Source organism: Amaranthus tricolor, chromosome 17, assembly GCF_026212465.1.
Source record: "Amaranthus tricolor cultivar Red isolate AtriRed21 chromosome 17, ASM2621246v1, whole genome shotgun sequence".
NCBI lineage: Eukaryota > Viridiplantae > Streptophyta > Magnoliopsida > Caryophyllales > Amaranthaceae > Amaranthus > Amaranthus tricolor.
In genome coordinates this window covers 19,127,875-19,146,551 of record NC_080063.1, presented here as the reverse complement: position 1 = coordinate 19,146,551, position 18,677 = coordinate 19,127,875, and the positions used below count along the sequence as shown (strand labels likewise).

The 18,677-nt window shown below is 30.8% G+C and overlaps 2 protein-coding genes across 2 annotated transcripts; both read left to right on the top strand.

The window, feature by feature from the left end:
* Nucleotides 1-250: 250 nt before the first annotated feature.
* LOC130804260 (uncharacterized) lies at nucleotides 251-2,239 on the top strand. The gene has a single exon (XM_057668640.1). It carries the CDS (start codon nucleotides 682-684, stop codon nucleotides 1,411-1,413), a length of 732 nt encoding a protein of 243 aa, XP_057524623.1. The 5' UTR covers nucleotides 251-681; the 3' UTR covers nucleotides 1,414-2,239.
* A 7,493-nt stretch (nucleotides 2,240-9,732) lies between these two features.
* Nucleotides 9,733-17,087, top strand: LOC130804258 (plastidic glucose transporter 4). The gene is made up of 14 exons (XM_057668638.1): nucleotides 9,733-10,206; nucleotides 10,488-10,778; nucleotides 12,962-13,076; nucleotides 13,214-13,281; nucleotides 13,379-13,511; nucleotides 13,591-13,690; nucleotides 13,772-13,884; nucleotides 14,514-14,607; nucleotides 14,725-14,878; nucleotides 15,539-15,685; nucleotides 15,771-15,844; nucleotides 16,274-16,362; nucleotides 16,438-16,552; nucleotides 16,654-17,087. The coding sequence occupies exons 2-14, from the start codon at nucleotides 10,508-10,510 to the stop codon at nucleotides 16,834-16,836; spliced, it is 1,656 nt and encodes a 551-aa protein (XP_057524621.1). The 5' UTR covers nucleotides 9,733-10,206; nucleotides 10,488-10,507; the 3' UTR covers nucleotides 16,837-17,087.
* Nucleotides 17,088-18,677: the final 1,590 nt, after the last annotated feature.

The window sequence follows — 18,677 nt, the reverse complement described above, 5'->3', positions numbered from 1 at the left end:
TTGATTTTCAACTCAATTGACTCTATTTGTTGGCATGACTTTATCTCTAGTTTAATTATTATATTAAAATTAAAATTTTTAACTATAACATATTTTGTCGTTCACAATGTAGTTGGCTACAAACTAAAATAAAGATGTTCGCATATTTTAGCCAACTTAAAAGTAATTATCAATTACCGTAAATTTGTTTTTTTCACTTGACCAATTAACAAACTAAAAATTTTAAATTAAACCAATAAAAAGATAAAAAAAGAATTAACAAAATAACACTTCTATACTTTATATACCCTTAATGATTGAAGATTTATCAGATTCAATTCTCATCATATATACAAAAATTAATTTTCCTTCCACTCTTGCTCTTAGAAGATTTTCCCTTCCCCGTATAAAGAAGCTCTCTCTTCGTGCTAGTCATAACTACTAAGGCTCCAATTCTCCTCTATATAAATTTCAAGGTCTTAATTTATTTTACAAAGTCTAAGTCTTCCCCAACTCACATTCTAAAGCAATCTTCTTGCCTCCCAACTAACCCATTTTCGCTGATATTCAAAACACAAAAAACCCAACTTCAATTTCCCTATACTCCATTGTTAGCAACAAAAATCTCACCCCAATCCTCTGTTTTCCCCTGTTTTTCTTTGTTTTCCCCTGTTATTCACTATTTTCTTAGAAATTAGATCAATGGCTGTTGATCTTTTTAAAGATAATCCTTCAAGTAGAGGAATAAGTCCAAGAATTTCATTTTCTCATGATCTTAACAACTCTGATATTATCCCTATTGAACCTCATATTCCATTAAAATCTTCTATTTTTGATTACGATTTCGACTTTGGTGTATCTCAAAGAACTTATGAACAAGATTCTTCATTAGCTGATGAGTTATTTGCAAATGGGGTTATTCTTCCAATCCAAATCAAGAGAAAAAACATACCCGTTATCTCAAAATCAAAATCTTTTTCTCAATCTTCATCAAATTCTTCATTTTTACCTCCATTACCACCTTCCTCTGTTCTTAACAATGGTGAATTTGATAAAGAAACAGAGGAAAAACAGGGGAATGGAAGTAGTAGTAATAATAATAAATCATTTTGGAAATTTAAAAGGAGTAAAAGTTTGAATTGTGGAAGTATTTGTAGAAGAGGATTATGCCCTTTACCTATATTATCAAGAAGTAAATCAACTGGGTCCACAGTTAGTGCTAAAAGATCATTAATTTCAAAAGATGAAAAACAGAGTAATTTGAAGAATTCAAGTTCATCTTATCAAAAACCTCCATTAAAGAGGAATTATGGTGGATCCTCTTTTAATTCTGGTTTAATTCATGTTAGCCCTGTAATTAATGTTCCTACAAGCAAGGTTTTTGGGTTTGGTTCATTATTCTCCACAAATAAAGATAAGAGCAAAAAGAAATAAGTCAAGCCTTTTTTTTGGTGATTACTTAAAAGATATATCGATACACAAAGCGTCTCTGCAAAGCGAAGGTATTACAAGTGGTCACACACATGGGTGTTCAAAATACTTTCTCTATTTCATTATAATTATTATTAGTAGTGACATTTTTCACACAATATGTCATAATTGGTGCGAGTTTTTCATAACAGACTAAATATATAAATAATTGGGCTAGCTTGTTTCAAATATGAAACTATGTTAGGCTAACTTGTTTGGTATGTTCATTTATTTTAGTGGGTAATTTGGGTACTTGAAATTAAACTAATGATTTCAATTTTTTTAGGGAAATTTGGGTGGTTCAAATTAGAAATATAGTTAAAATTTGTTGGGAGAATTTGGATGTTTAAAAATATGTTTATAGCATGTGATTAGGTGTAGGAAAAGGAGGGTAGAATGAGGGATGTTAATGTGTGATAAAATATTAACACCTCCCACATGGAATGAGCATCAAAAGACATGTAAGAGATTGCTTCATTCTTGGATATTTCCTCTTTTTGTTCTTTATCTTTTAGATTATAAAATTTAATTGGTAGCTTTTCTCATTTTTTATTATTTGTGATTTTGATTTTTGGTTGTGATTTGATTTTAAGCTTAGAATTGTTAAGAAAGTGTGTATATCAAGCTATCTATGAGAAGTTTTCTTGTTTTAGATTATTTTGATTGCCGCATTTAATGTTATGATTTAAATGGAGCTAGGAGTAGTTTTTACTTGTTATTCATGTTGTACTACTCTAGTAATAGGTAGTATCAAGTTTGATTTTCTTGACCTTATTGAAAATAAATTGGATCCTCTTTTATATATATATATATATATATATATATATATATATATATATATATATATATATATATATATATATATATATATATATATATATATATATATATATATATATATATTTGAATCTAGAATTTCTTTTTGCTATATTTAATATTTTTGTTCAATTTTGAAAGTAATGTTCTTAGGATTGAATAGACATTGACTTTGTGTAAAAGAAAACAAGATAAATCAATATTTATAGGGAGAAGTTCAGGTGAAAACCATCCTTATATGAGAATCTTGAGAACCATAAAAAGGTGATACTTTTTATATAAAAAGGTGTTACTTTTTTCAGAAAAACGTGTTAATTTGGATTTGTATTTTTTTTCTGACAGTTACTGTTTTTTGGTAAAAAGTATCAGACTTTTTTTAAAACAAAAGTAAGTTTTTTTTTGCAAAAGTAACACGTTTTTTGTAAAAAAGTACCACATTTTTTGATTCTCACAATTCGCATAGAACCGTGGTTTGCACCTGAACGCGACTATATATATATATATATATATATATATATATATTGAATCTAGAATTTGTTTTTTGCTATATTTAATATTTTTGTTCAATTTTGAAAGTAATTTTCTTAGGATTGAATAGACAAAAAGAAAACAAGATAAATCAACACATACTTACATGTTACAATCCAGTCTTCAAATAAAAGCATATTGCTTTAACTTTCTTGGCATAATTCCTTCGACATATTTTCTTCATAGCCTTTTTTTTTTTGTTTAAACTTTTCATATCTTTATTTCTAAAGTGGTTTTCGTGAAATTAATTTTATTATTATCCTTCAAAACAACCTTAAAATATGTAAAGAATTATATCAAACTGTAAGGCTTGAATTTAGATTTTAAAATTCAGGCTTTTAGTATTTTTAGTTTTTAAGAATAATTGTATTTAAATAAGAAAAAAATTGTGTATAAAAGGCAAGGAAAAAAACAAACCAGACAACTATTATTATTAAATTAAATACATTCCATTTTTGAACAAAATTGCCATTATAAATAAACGTATTACAATTAGCTTGAAAATAAGAAAACTCTCATATTATGCAAAGTATTAAATTTGACTTTCAAAATGCTCAGCTTTTTTCTCCTATCAAAAAATTAATTTTTTAAATAGTTAAAATCATAAGATATACATAACAAAATGTAATAATTTTTATTATAAAAATTAATGTTATAAAAGTAATTTGAGGGGATAATTAAATGAAGTTATATGTGTCAAACATAGGTATTTAATGAAGGAATAAAAAAATTAGCAAAGTGACATGTAGCAAATTATAGGAATTTTTCAACCTTCTTTTTTTTTTAAGCCGTCATGTGTTAAGTGGTTGCTGAATTAATTAATTATATGATATGATGATATGTTGATTGTTGTTATTTTCACTTAATCAAAATATTAGTCATTGACATAATTATATTGAGAATTTTTACAAACCCCAAATTTTTATCAATTCTATCTGCAATTTGCTTTTGAATGAAGATAGAAAAAATAGTCGAGGGTTCATGAAAATATTAAGCATTACTAATTATATATTACTCCTTCTTATTCATCTTAACTGTCTCATTTACATTATACATTTAATTTAATGTACTTATTCAGTTTTTAATATATCTAATTATATATAATTAAAAATTATGAAAAGTTAATATTAATATGCATTACATTAAAACGATTTAAATAAGATCCTACATAACTATATTTTATCTCATAGATTAATAATCATATACAATTTAAGAGTGATAAATAAATAATGTTCAAAAAATAAATAGGACATTACATAATTTAAAAAAATTTCAATCTGTACTAAATAAATAGGTTGTGATAATAGACTTGGAAAGTAGGCACAAAGTCGTACGTCCTACTCGTACCCCTGTCCACCCCTTGTGGCTTCGTCAATGGATGTGCTGAATTGTTGAAAAAACTTGAATGTTATTTTTTATATTATATATTGTATAATTTAATGTTATAGTGTTTTTAATTAAATGATTTGAATGGAGAAATAAATTTAAATTCTTTATAATAGTTATGATCCATGTAAGAATGTATTTATATTTGACATTTTGATAATAGTATCGACGATGAGAGCATAATATCCAATCACCTTAAATTTTGCGTTTTCATTAAAATTTAATACTTATATGAAAAAAAGGAAGTGGAAATCATAAAATAAATAGATAAAAGAAATAATAAACTAGAGAGAAAACAAAATGGCAAAAGGGAAAAAACATCTTGAACAAGAGAACTTATGGCCTATTTGGTATTAGTGTAATTTTAGTTGGAATATTTATTATGGTTATTCTCCTTCAAAAATCTTATTTTCTTCACAAAAGTTATTCTATTGTATTACCATTTGAATATGTGGTATTAAGTAGTAATGAAAAATTGTAAAGAAAAAAACTTTTTTATGATTAAACTTTCATACCATGAAAATGACATGATACATATTATGAAAATTTACACTATAAATCAGTTTTATTCGAATTATTTACAGATTACCGAATAAACCATTATGGTACAAAATGTATGAGATGAATTTAAAAAAATGGTGCAGTACAAAACGAATATCTTTTTCTTTAATATCGGTATATCACAATTCTATAACCCAATTTTTTCAAAAAGTAGGAAAAAAAGGACAAAAAAAGAGTGTTGAATATGAAATGAAAGGAAAAGTCGATGTAAGAACATGACTTCCACGACATGAGAAAATGACCAAACAGTTTTAAAGGTTATTCAATGCCAACAAGTATTAATGTACTCAACCTTGGACCATTCCTGGCCTATTAATAAAGTTGCGTTAGTAAGAAATTCTCTTTTTATATAACGACTTTAAAATAAAAAATTTATATTATACTGATTTGTATTAACTTATATGAAGCGGTTTTACCATGAGACACATGAAAATTTTTGTATTAGCTATGATTAAATTAATGGTTAACTACGTGCATGTAACACTTTTATGAATAATTGTTAATTAGAAAATTAATAAGTAATTTATTATCATAATTTTCTATATTATTTAATTCTCATCAATGCGTTTCTCCTCTTTTTTAATATTATCTCTATATTTTACATGTCTTCGCCACTTTTTAATATTTATGTCAACTTTTCTTATCGCAATTTCAAATGGAAAAAAAGAGCATACATTTAGTCATACTCATTCCTTTCGTTTTTATGTTGTCATATGTATCGTTAACTCATGTTCATGATGAGCTCGGGTTTATTTTCAGTGTTCATTTCCATATAAGGGTCAATTTTTATTTAATATGAATTACTCTTGTGTGAGGTCGTCTTTTGGTGAGATAACCTCAAAACAAAGAGCTCATATAATAATAATTGTATTGATTGACTATTCAACCCATATATAAAAAATGTCTCACGATGAAACCGTTTTACATAAGAATTTTTATTTGACATTGGTTTCATTCAATATAATTATAATGCTGTTTTCCTTTATAGTCTAGCTTAATGTTTTTTAAAAATAATTGAAAAAACAAAGTCTGTGGATCTAAGCTCTATGTTGACTTTACATCGTATTTTAGGAGATACATTAAGATTCATATTAATTGATTTAAAACGAAAAACATTGGAAGCTCATTAGAATATAAGGAGTAGACTTATATACATATATTTTTAAATGAGATAATCTCATGGCGAGATCATTTTTGTTAGCTGACTTATGTAAATTAATATGTTAAAATAATCGCTTACAATTTTAAAGTGATCAATTACAAAAATAAACTAATTATATGAATCTGTCTCAAATAAAATAAACCATATATTATAATAATAAGGTAAATTTCAAGTAATTAAAATTTTCACTTAAGTGAAAAACTATAGCCCAGTTTGAATCCATAGCAAATAGAAGTAATGAATAGCAACAGCATCCCAAGGCGAAAAAATGAAATAGATAACATAAATTATTAAATAAAAGCACGAAATAAGACGAAAATTAACTTATTTCGGAAAATAAGCATCTAATTTTCAAACATGAGGTTTAGTTTTGTTCGCAGATAGCAATTACAAACAAGTGCTTAATTTTTTGAAAAGGCAAAGAAGCTGTTCCCAGTTAGTAACTGGGAACAGGGTTGTTGACTTTTAAAAAAATTAAGCACTACTAACTGTGAACAGAACCAAACCCCAGGTTTGAAAATTAGACGCTTACTTTTAGAAATAAGTTAATTTTCGTCTTATTCAATGCTTTTTCTTTTTTTAATAATTTATCTTATCTATTTCAATAATTCTCCCAAGGCTTCATTCATGAGCTCATTCGGTTGGGCCCGAGCCCAAAATCTAGTCTTTAAAGAAAATTTGAAAAAAATAAGATTATTTAACAACTTAATTCCCAAAATAAGCTTCGTGAAAACTTATTTCCCAAAATAAGCTTCCGTACATCCAAGCCTAGCCTTGGGTAAAATCGTTGTTATTAACAGCGAAAGAGAAAAAAAAAATTAAAAGGCCAAAGTCGCTGTTACTAACAGCAACTGAAGTCTTATATGTTTTTCCAGTTTCCTTCTTCCTCATTTCAGTTCACGCCTTTTGTTTTCCCTTTGCCACACTTATGAGTTTTCTTCTTCTTTCCTCCTTTAAAATCACATTCAATATTTCAACTAAACTCATCAAATTTCAAGTTTATACCACTAATTAGTTCTGTCATTTTCCTACATTGCCTTAAGGTACGTTTTTCTTTGTGTTTTTTCCATTTTCGAAAAATTAGGGTTTACAAACTTTTAACCAACTTTCACATAAATGTAGGTTCATGAACTTCCAATTTACTACTTCTTGTTGATCTACAGCTTATTGAGGTACGTTTTTATTATAAATTTTTTTATTTGTTGTTGATTTGAAAATGTATGTCATATATAGTGATCTTCATAATGAGGTTGTTTGTTCATGAATTTGTTGTTGATTTTAAAATGTATGTCATCTATAGTGGTAATATATTTATGAACGTGATGGTGATGTTGATTTTGTATATATTGTTGTAGAAATGGATTCATTTCGTGTGACTGTTGTATGCTTTTGGAATGGTTCAATTCGATCAACTAGTAACAATGTTAAGTATGTTGGGGGAAGACGTAAACTGTTTGCATGCAACTCATACATGGATTTTAATGAATTTAAACATTTTTTATGCTCTAAGATTGGCATTGACACTACAAGAAGTACTGTTAATTTAAGTTTTAAGTACAATCTTAGTGGAGACAAGAGGAGCCTGTACGGGAGATTGCCCAAGGCATACTCCTAGGCACGCAGTTTCAACACTTCATTCCGGAAGTGACTGCGCCCCACACCACTATGTACGAGTACGAGTACGAGTCATCACCCCGACGTTCATCTTGAGGAGGTTGACTTAACGTGCCCGGACTACGGTACCGGGTCCTCACAGGGTGCCACATCATCACATTATCAATCACCTCCTCTACCCGAGCGTCATGCGACAGCCTCTTACTATCGTAAGAGGCGTCGTAAACCGTCACAGTTAGACAGGGTACAGGAGGAGGATTAGCATTAGAATACTGTTTGTATATATTGAACATTTGTACATACTCAATATTTGTAACATTTGGTCTTTTGTGTATAAATTGTAATATATATGTAGATGTATATATTTTTATCGTATTATCACATGTTTATTATGAATGAAATGATGTTAGGTACTCAGAGTTTTCGGCGATGAATCATTCCGCCAAGAATGTAGTATGAATTTAATCAAAAAAAACCATACAATATTCAAATAGGAAAAATGCTCTCGAAAATTCTACACAATTTCATTCATGTTCAACGAATACATATCAAATTACATAGTTCATTCGTTAACTTAAACCACCGATGCTAACTAAGATTGCTTCTTAAACTTTCTCATAATCCTTTCAGTCTCTTCTTTCCTATGTGCCATATCATCTATTTGTCTCTTGAGATTACAATCCTCATCTTTAAGCTCTTGTTTTTCTTTTTCAAGCCGTATTATTAGGTGTCTCTGCCATTTGGTACCCTCCGGATCAATCCATCTAAAGTATGTGTATCCTAATCCTTCAACCAAGTAGAAAGGACAAGCAACAAAATCATGCCCAGGATCGAAGTCGCTCCAATCTGTATTAATCTCAACTTCATAACCACAATCACAAAGCTCTTCAATACAATGCTCCTTTGACATCTACATAATACATATAATATAGTAACGTAAGTGAACTTTCAAAAAAAGTATTAACATTTATTAATTGAGAGTAAAACTAACATAATACCTTATGTTACCTTTAAAAATTGATTGAAAAGAAGAAGAATGATGTAGAATGGATATAATGAAGTATGAGAAATGATGCAGCTATTTATAGTGCATCATCACAACGGCTATTTTCAAGTTCCAAACGGCTATTTTTCTATTTAACAACGGCTACTTTAGTTCATAAAAAAAAAAAGAATTAAGGGCACATCGACTTTGGCCTTTTAATTTTATTTTCTTTTCCTCTTTCGCTGTTAGTAACAGCGATTTTACCCGAGGCTAGGCTTGGATGTACGGAAGCTTATTTTGGGAAATAAGTTTTCACGAAACTTATTTTGAGAATTAAGTTGTTAAATAATCTTATTTTTTTCAAATTTTCGTCTTTAAAATGGATCAAATACAAAGTTTGTCACCCCAATAATCCATTTTCACAAGTTGTTATTTCATGAGGCGGTTTTAGATTGTTAAAAAGTTACATTAGATTATTAAAAATATTTACGTTTGTACTTAAAATTTAAACTTAGGCTACTTATATGAATTTGTTTCTTCTAGTGTTATGGATTTTTTGTAAAAAAATATTTATTGATTTTTTTTAAAAGAGTGTCAAAAAGCCAAAAACTAATTAAAACGCTGCCATGAGGAGTTTTTGATTTTGGCTTAAAAATTATATTTTCAATTGGCTAAAAGTCATTTATCAAATACATTTTTCGGCTTTGTAACCAACCAAAATCAAAAGTCAAAAGCTAACCAAAAAGACTAAAAAAGCAAATTGTAAAACTCTCCATCATCTTTTTTTTCTTGTTGGTATATCATTTTAGCTTTTTGAAAATTGCCAAGAAGAAAATATTCCTAACAAGTTTCTCTCACTCATAACCTTTAAGTGGTCATCTATAATCTTAAAATAACTAATTATAATGTTAAAGTAATCAACTACAAATTTTGAAGTAATTATTTTATGATCTTAAAGTGATTACTTATAATCTTAAAATGACCAAATTATAAGCATAACGTGTTCACTGTTCACTAATTTAAACATAGACGATTATATAAGCTCGTTTCATGGTGATACAATCTCATACAAACTTGTTGAAATTTATTAGGTCGAACTTCAACATTAAACAATATTGGTGACTTGGACATCACCACTTTATAATATGATTGTAATTTGTACATATGGGAGAGCTATTACTTATTTAATATTTAATTTAATAATTTATTATTACATTTTATTCCCCTAGATGTTAAATGTTTAAGTTCAACTTCATAATTTCTTTTTGCCTAAAATTCAATGAGACTCGTGCAATTTTACAAAGAAAGATCTATCATCTATTATACCATCATGTCATTATGTCATTTGCCTTGATCATCATTTGCACATTACATGGACCCTCAAAAATCTTAGCCTATCTTTCCAATCTTGAAATTTAATCATTATTATCCATAAATTTACCCCACCATCAAAACATCAAAAATAAAAACCACAAATTTCTCAAATTCAGCTTTAAGAAATTAATCTACTTACTCTCCGTTAAAAGTGTCATATTCTCTAACTTCATTTCTCTCCTTTTCAATATCATTTAGGTTCCTTATTCGATCAAATTTTCTATTAGAAAGTGACTTTTGTTAATACAAACATTTTTGCAAATCAAGGAAGAGATTAACATCATCCAAAATCATTCCAATTTCGATTATTTAATCTTTTTAATTATCATAGGTAATTTTATTTCTTTCCCATTTGGTTTGATTTGATTTTCAGTGAGATATATTTCTGGGTAATTTTGATTCAATCTGTTGAAAAAATCCCAGTTCTGAATAATTAAAATGTGGGATCAAGTTTCATTCTTTTTATTTTTGTCAAATAATCATTTTCTTTGCCAATTTATGTACCTTTTTGAGTTAATGTGTGTAATAGCTTGTAAGTTACTTTCAAGTAATTAATTAATTAATTAGCTTTTAATTTTTTTATGTATTGACTTTTCGTGGGATTTATAATAGGTTTTGTAAAGAGATAAAAAATGCAAGCTTCAACTTTTATGGTCAAAGGCAATTTGGGGTTTGAATTTCCAAACCATAGAGTGGCTAGGATTGGTGGGTCTAGGGGTTCAAGCTCTGTTCTTTGCAGCAATTTGAGATTTAAGGATATTAATGAGAATAATTTCAAAAATAATTCTCTTAAATTGAGTTGTGGGTCACTTTCAATGGGAGCTGGATTTGGAAGATTGGGACTTGATCATGTATTGAGGTCATCAGCCAAGTATAGATCAGTCAAGGCTCAAGCTTCTTCTGGTTTGTGTTCCTTAACTTCTTGTTATGCTTCTTCTTTATGTTTTGTGCTTTTTTAATGCTTAATACTTTTGGAGTATTTGATCAATGGCAAATCCATGGACCGAACAATCGTCTGAACATTTGCTGAACCAACTTGATTGTCATTCTGTGTTATATGTTAACACAATTCAATATTAGAAGAGTTTGCGGACCATAACCTGGCTTGAGCCTAGATTTCCCTGCATTTAATGTAATGATGATTTTGATTGATGGTATTGGTATGATAGAATGTCATTTTATGAAATGGGCTTCAATTGCATGACTATTGAATAGTTAAAAATGGTCATCTTGTCATTTTATAAGGTGGAATTCCTTGATTTGTATCATATGAAGCTAAATTTTTGTTGTCGTATGGATTTATTTAGGAAAAACTATCGGGAATAATTCAATCTTTTGTTACCATGAATAACAACCAAAAAGAGGAGGTTTTTTCCTAGAATAATACCAACTTTAGTTAATTAACTAATTTACCAATTTTTTTATTTTTTTTGTTTTTTATATATATAATTTCCTATAGTTTGATTTTTAACAGAAATACCCCTAAGTTAGTATTATTTATGGTTAATCAAAAGTAGGTATTAATGTAGGGAAATAAGCAAAAGTTATATTATTCCTGGTAATTTTTTCATTTATTTATGGATTGGATGTAATTGGTGACGGAATGGGCTGTATAGCATAGGATTAGCATCATTCGAAGATTGTGATTTAGTTTGATGCTTCACTTAAGGTGGTTGGTTGATATGATGCATCTGTCTTATTTGCTGCGAAAGGGTTTTTAGAATTTGAGGATTACAATGCCATTAACGGGGTTGTAACTCCAAGTAAATAAACTAGTGTAACCTACATTTTCAAGTTTAATTGTCGAGTGGAACTCAATTCTTCCTGTTTAGGATCATATAAGTTTGTTTAAGCTTTTTTCAAAATGAGAAAAATGCATTCCTATCATAATCTATTATCACCTCTCTAAGAAGGTGACGATTTATAAAGAATGTAGTGGTAGTGCCATAACTTAAAAAGTGTTGCTAGTATTAGAAGTCTTGTTTATTCATTATTAAGCTTTATTTAAGCATGACAAAGGCTTAGGCTCAAATAGTCAAACATGCTCAATGTTCAATTGAGCAAGTTTGAGCAGAACAAAGGGAATCAAATCTCCCGAGTCAAGCTCAAAAGAGATTTGTAAGAAGTCTTTCGAGCTCCAACCATTGAACATAGTTAGACTCAATTTAGATACTTGGGTGCGGTAGTCGGTAATGGTATAAGTGCTTCATATCTTCGTGGTTGCATGCATCCAAGCTCTTAGAAAGTAGTGAAAGTAAGGAACTATAGTAATTTAGGCTTGTGGAATAGTATCGAAGATAATTATCAACCATGGTTTACTGCCAAATCATAGTATTTAGAGCAAATGAGCAAGGTTTGGCTGAACTGAGCTAGATGAATCATGCACTTGGGTATGGTAATGGGCTAATGGCATATAAAATTCTACATCTCAGCAGTTAGCTATATACAATGTTTCCATAAGTAACCATATTTAAGGAGTAAGAAACATACCTTGTAACAAAGTTAATTTTTCTGATTTATGTAAGGAAGGCTTGTCACTTGTGGAAGCATATCAACCAAGGTCTATAGCCATAGCCTGAGAATAAGGACACCCATGTTGGCGAGATCATGGATGAATTCGCTCCACTGACCTTAAAGTACTAATCTTTATGATCTTTTGTAGCTAAGAGCATGGTCCTTTCGTGTCAGCTCTCTCTGCGATCCTGCTGTATGATAAAATGATGTTCATTGATTAATAAGTCCAACAGTTGACTATAAGGTACATATGTAGTCAGTAAGTCACGGGGAAATTAAGTAAGATCAAGGAGTTGTGAACTAAAGCTTTTTGTTGTGACTGAGTGACTGACGCAATAACATAATTCGCTATTTGAATTCGTGATTCGCTCAAAATGACCGTAAAATAGACTAACCGACTATAATTTGCTTTTTTAATTCCCGATTCACAAGGAGATTAGTGAATCATGTGACAGAGGACTGACGGCGTGTCTAATATGAATATGCTATGCATCGACTTTTTCCAGCATTTATCCAACTTTGGGAATCATACTAATTATTCTTTTATATTTCACGTTCTACATGCATTGTAGGAGGGGATCTTGAAGATGCTACGCCCGTCAAATATCATGGAAAATCATCTGGATCAGTTTTGCCATATGTTGGTGTTGCTTGTTTAGGAGCTATCTTATTTGGATATCATCTCGGGTACGTCATATTCAAATTATACACTTGACATGGTCTTTGTTTTTAGTTGAAGCTTCAATCTGTTTTGTGATGTTTGTATTTGGCGATCTTTCCATCCTTAATTATGGTTTTGATCTGTATTTTTTTTTATCTTGAAGTGTGGTTAATGGAGCTCTTGACTACCTATCTGCGGATTTGGCTATTGCTGGCAATACGGTTCTGCAAGGCAAGTTGTCGTAGTGAAAATGAGTTTTGTTTACTAAACATTTAGAAAGCGACCTCTTGATTATTTGGATGATAAAAATTATATTGGTTTCTTGCAGGATGGGTTGTGAGCATATTACTTGCCGGAGCAACTGTTGGTTCATTTACCGGCGGATCTTTGGCTGATCAATTTGGAAGAACACGAACTTTCCAGTTAGATGCGATTCCGCTTGCAATCGGAGCTTATCTCTGGTTAGTACACCTTCCTTCAAGGTCTGGACTTTCTTTTTACAGCCGCTCACTTGTAACTTCTGTCCTTGATCTTTCATAGTGCGACCGCAAAGAGTGTACAGGTAATGATGATCGGCCGTTTACTTTGTGGCATTGGAATTGGTGTTTCGTCTGCCTTGGTCCCATTATACATTTCTGAGGTAATTGCCTCTTATCCTTTTTTTTTTTTTTTTTGATTTTGTCGTGTCGTTGAGACTAATCAGAGATGCTTTCTATCACAGATCTCACCAACTGAGATTCGGGGTGCACTTGGTTCTGTCAATCAGCTTTTTATATGCATTGGAATTCTTGTTGCTTTGGTTGCTGGATTGCCGTTGGCAGGAAACCCTTCTTGGTACGACTTTGATATATCTGTGTTTGTCTGACAATTCTATTTGAAAGCTTTTCATACTTTAATGTCATATGTAGAGGTGTTCAAAACGGAATTGATGACCCGATATTTACCCGACCTTGGAACCGAACTTGACCAAACCCGACTTCAAAATGAATTTTAAATAATGTAAAAATCAAAATGAACACAAGACCCGATTTTGAACAAGCCCAAAACACTTGACTCGAAATTAACCCGATAACCCGAGTACCTCTAGTCATATGCATATTCATTTAAGCCACTGATTGCATAGTGCAAAAGCAAGGCTGCATTTTTATCTTGTCGGCCGCTCTGTAAATATTTTCAAATTCACCCAATCAATATTACCCACGCTATCAAGGTGTAAAAGACCCGCTGGTTCATGGGATATCTCATGATTTTGGCCAAAATATTTAGCGCTACGACGATCGTAACACTCTTGTCACCGCATCACCATGTCGTTACCATTACCGTTACCACATTTTTGCACTATGATTGATTGCCTTAATTGGGTAGTGTGTAATTGGACCTTCTCTTGAACATAGTAGTCAACTTCTGTCGACAATCCTCATATCAATGAGATAATTTAATTGGTGTCTTCTCCCTCTTCACAGGTGGAGAACAATGTTCGGTGTAGCGACAATTCCCTCAGTTCTCTTGGCTCTCGGGATGGGTTTCTGTCCAGAAAGCCCTAGGTGGCTTTTCCAGGTGTTCTGATATACTTCCAAATTTTTTGTTTCTCCTATTCTATGCTATGATGACTGAAGACGACTGCTCGGATTTTACTGATTTATTGTCCTCATAACATACTCAACTGATTTGCAGCAAGGAAAAATTGCGGAAGCACAAAAGGCTGTGGCCGCCCTCTATGGAAAAGAAAGGGTTCCTGAGGTGATAAATGATTTGAGAACATCTGTTCAAGGTTCTTCTGAACCTGAAGCTGGTTGGTTTGATCTGTTCAGTAGCCGTTATTGGAAAGGTATATCCAAGAAAGCCGACCTCTTCCCGCAGCCATTATTAAGGCTAATGTAATCAATCACTAATTGATTTGGAAAAAGGCTCCGGTTGACTGTGGTGTAAGTAATTGTGTAAGAACCTCAATTCAGAGTATTTATCGTTGCTCGCAATAAGAGGTGTTTAAAACAGACCTGATGACCCAAAATTTACCTGACCTTATAATCGAATCTGATTTAACCCGATTTTAAAAATGGTTTACAATTATGTAAAAAACAATATGGACACAAAACCCGATTTCAAACCAACCCGAAACACCTTACCTGCAATCACCTCGATTACCCGAATGAACACCTCTACTCGCAATGTCAGAAATGACATTTACATTTGATTAGCAATGTCAGAAATGACATTTACATTTGATTAAAGAAGCGATCAATAAAAGACGTGATAATGAGCAAATGTTACTCTTGTCAACTTAAGACTGATAGTTATCATTTATTCATATCATTCTTTGATTTGGGCTAATGCATGGTACTAAGATCAGTAGTTGCTATGAAATGCTGCCGACCTGCCGTGCTGGAGAGCATTGGTTTTGCGAGTAACAATATTATTTTTAGTTTTGTGCATTGGTGATTAAAAATACTTAGTTCTCGTTATTTATAAAATATTTCCGTATGTACAGTGGTAAGTGTTGGTGCTGCACTTTTCCTGTTCCAGCAAATGGCGGGAATCAATGCTGTAGTATATTACTCGACTTCTGTTTTCCGTAGTGCCGGAATTACATCCGATGTTGCTGCTAGTGCCCTCGTTGGAGCATCAAATGTTTTTGGTATGTTAATGAAACAATTTCCATACTCTTTTTCTAATTTATCTTGCACAACCCGTTTGCTTGAATTCTCAATTCTTCTTTGTAGGCACTGTTATTGCCTCTTCTCTAATGGACAGGCAGGGAAGAAAAAGCCTGCTAATGACAAGTTTCTCCGGAATGGTAGGTTTCCGTAAAAAGTTCATTCAACATTTTATATTCCATCATCTGTAGTATAGTGCAAAAATGCAGCAACGGTCATAGTTATAGTAACGGAACGATAATGCGGTAATAGGGATGATGGGGTTGTCGTACCACCAAAATCGGCCTGAATCATGAACTATCTCTTGGAACGGCCTAAAATGCGGTTTTTTTTACACTTTAACGATGCGTGTAATACCGGTTCGGTAAATTTGAAAACCTTTATGATACAGTCGATTCGATATGACGCGACCTTGTTTTTGCACTATGATCTGTAGAAGCTCTGACACGAAACAAAAAGTAGAGGACACTTTCAGTGTATTGTGATTCGATAAAACCATATATTTCTTAAATCTCAAAGATATATTGGAAAGTTGTACGACTAACCATATTATTTAATCTGTTCTGTAGGCTGCTTCAATGTTGTTGCTGTCTCTATCATTCACTTGGAAGGTTCTAGCGCCATACTCGGGCACACTTGCCGTCATAGGGACTGTCCTGTGAGTATCCTACTCGTAAATTCCTTCATATTTCCTCTTTTTCTCCCAAGTAACGATACGAATACTTCCCGACAGATACGTGCTTTCCTTTTCTCTCGGTGCTGGTCCTGTGCCTGCTCTTCTACTTCCCGAGATCTTTGCATCTAGGATCCGAGCAAAAGCAGTCGCTTTGTCACTGGGAATGCATTGGGTTAGTACTCTACACTATACATATACGCAAATTTAGCTTCGGAAATTGGAATTTTCCTCCCGATGATCATATTTTTTCGTTTTTTCGTTTGTGTTTTGCAGGCTTCGAACTTCATCATCGGGCTTTACTTCTTGAGCGTAGTGACCAAGTTTGGCATCAGCACAGTGTATCTGGGCTTCGCACTTGTGTGTGTGCTAGCCGTGTTGTACATCGCTGGTAACGTTGTCGAAACAAAAGGCCGATCATTGGAGGAGATCGAACTTGCTCTAAACCCTGCTGCTTAATTTAGAGGATGTTTTTTTTTTTTTCCAATTTAGAGAGAATTGTTTTTGTTAGTAATAATAATAATAATTCCTGGTTTTTGGAATAAATTTTTACTCCTACTTGTAAAACTAAGAATGTGAATTGAAACTTTCTAGCTTAACTTAATGTCTTTGGATTTGCACTTGTTTTTTTAGAGGCACTACTAGATGTGGGCCTGATTTGATTTATTCGGACATTAAAAGAAAAGAAAAAAAAATGACGTACTCATTTGTTTCATTAAAATTGCAACATTTAGCTATTTCAATGATAGATAGAAATATTATAATATGACAAAAATTTGAAAGCAACTTAACCAAAACACTCATTTTAAAATTTAATAATTAGAACACAAGTTCTTGTTAGAGACAGTCTCTTTAAGAAACCATTTTTAATTGGGCCGGCTCATTATATATTTTTTAAAATATTATAAATATGAATTAAAAATGATATAAGTAAACATTTAAGATATTGAAAGTAGATATTAAGGATACAGTAAGTAAACATTAGGGATAAAGTAAGTAGGCATTAAGAATACGATAAATAGACATTAATCTTTAATGAGTTGGGTTTGAGATATGTCTCACAAAAAGACGATCTCTCAAGAGACTAGCTGTAATTAGAAAGATTAGCATAATGATCGAATTCGCTATACTTCAAAATTAAATTGAGGAAGTAAAAATCGATCATAACTTAATATAAAAGACAAGTAAAATAATTTTATAATTAGATATTAAAATATTTCTCTAATTTATTGAAAAAATTATCCTAAATAGTATAGGAATCAAAAACTACAACTAGTAGTTTACTACACCTAATTACAAGTTGAGTTAGAAATATATAACCTTTGGCTTTTACAAAAAAATAATTTTTATTTGAAAATTTAAATTTAAAAATTCCATATTTATCCTCTTAGATTATAAAAATTCTATTTTTTTTTTATAAAAAAAATCATTATTATTATTATTATTTATTAATTTAAAAATTTTTCCGGTCATGTTTTGTTGCATTTAAGCTTTTATATATACAACTGTACCCAAACATTTTTTCATTTTACGATACATTCAATGAGATCACAAGAACCCAAATTAATTTATAAGACAATTAGAAAGTATATACTTTGTTCCGTTCACTATATTTGTTACATTTGATTTTTTATCTAATCCAATATGTTCTTTTGATCATTTATTTATTGAACTACACATATCTAAAAATTATAAAAACTTACTATTATAAAAGTATGAGATTAGACGATTCAAACAAGATTCCACTTGACTATATTTTTTCTTACACATTAACCGCAATATATAAAATAAGTTTGAACAATAAATAGTGTTAAAAATCATTATATAGCAAGTATTTCAGAACGGAGGAAGTACTAGGAGTATAAATTAATATATACTTCTTTCGTTCTATTATACTTGTTACATTTGACTTTTTACGCAATTCAATGCGTTATTTTGATTATTTATATATTGAATTATACACGTCTAAAAATTATAAAAAATTAATATTATGAAAGTATGCAATAAGACGATTCAAACAAGATCTTACTTGACTATATTTTTTCTTACAAATTAAACGTAATATATAAAATAAGCTTGTACGATGAATATTGCCAATAACAGAAATGTAGAGTAGGAGTGTTCACCGGTCCAAACTCGGATCGGACCGCCCGGAATTTCGAATATGCTAAGACCAGAGATCGGACTGATTCCATCCGGTTCGGTCCCGATCTAACTCGGTTTCCTCTCGGTCCGGTCGGGGTTTAGACTAGTTAGACCGGAAATAATTTTTGATACCAAGAATAAATTAAAAAAAAAAG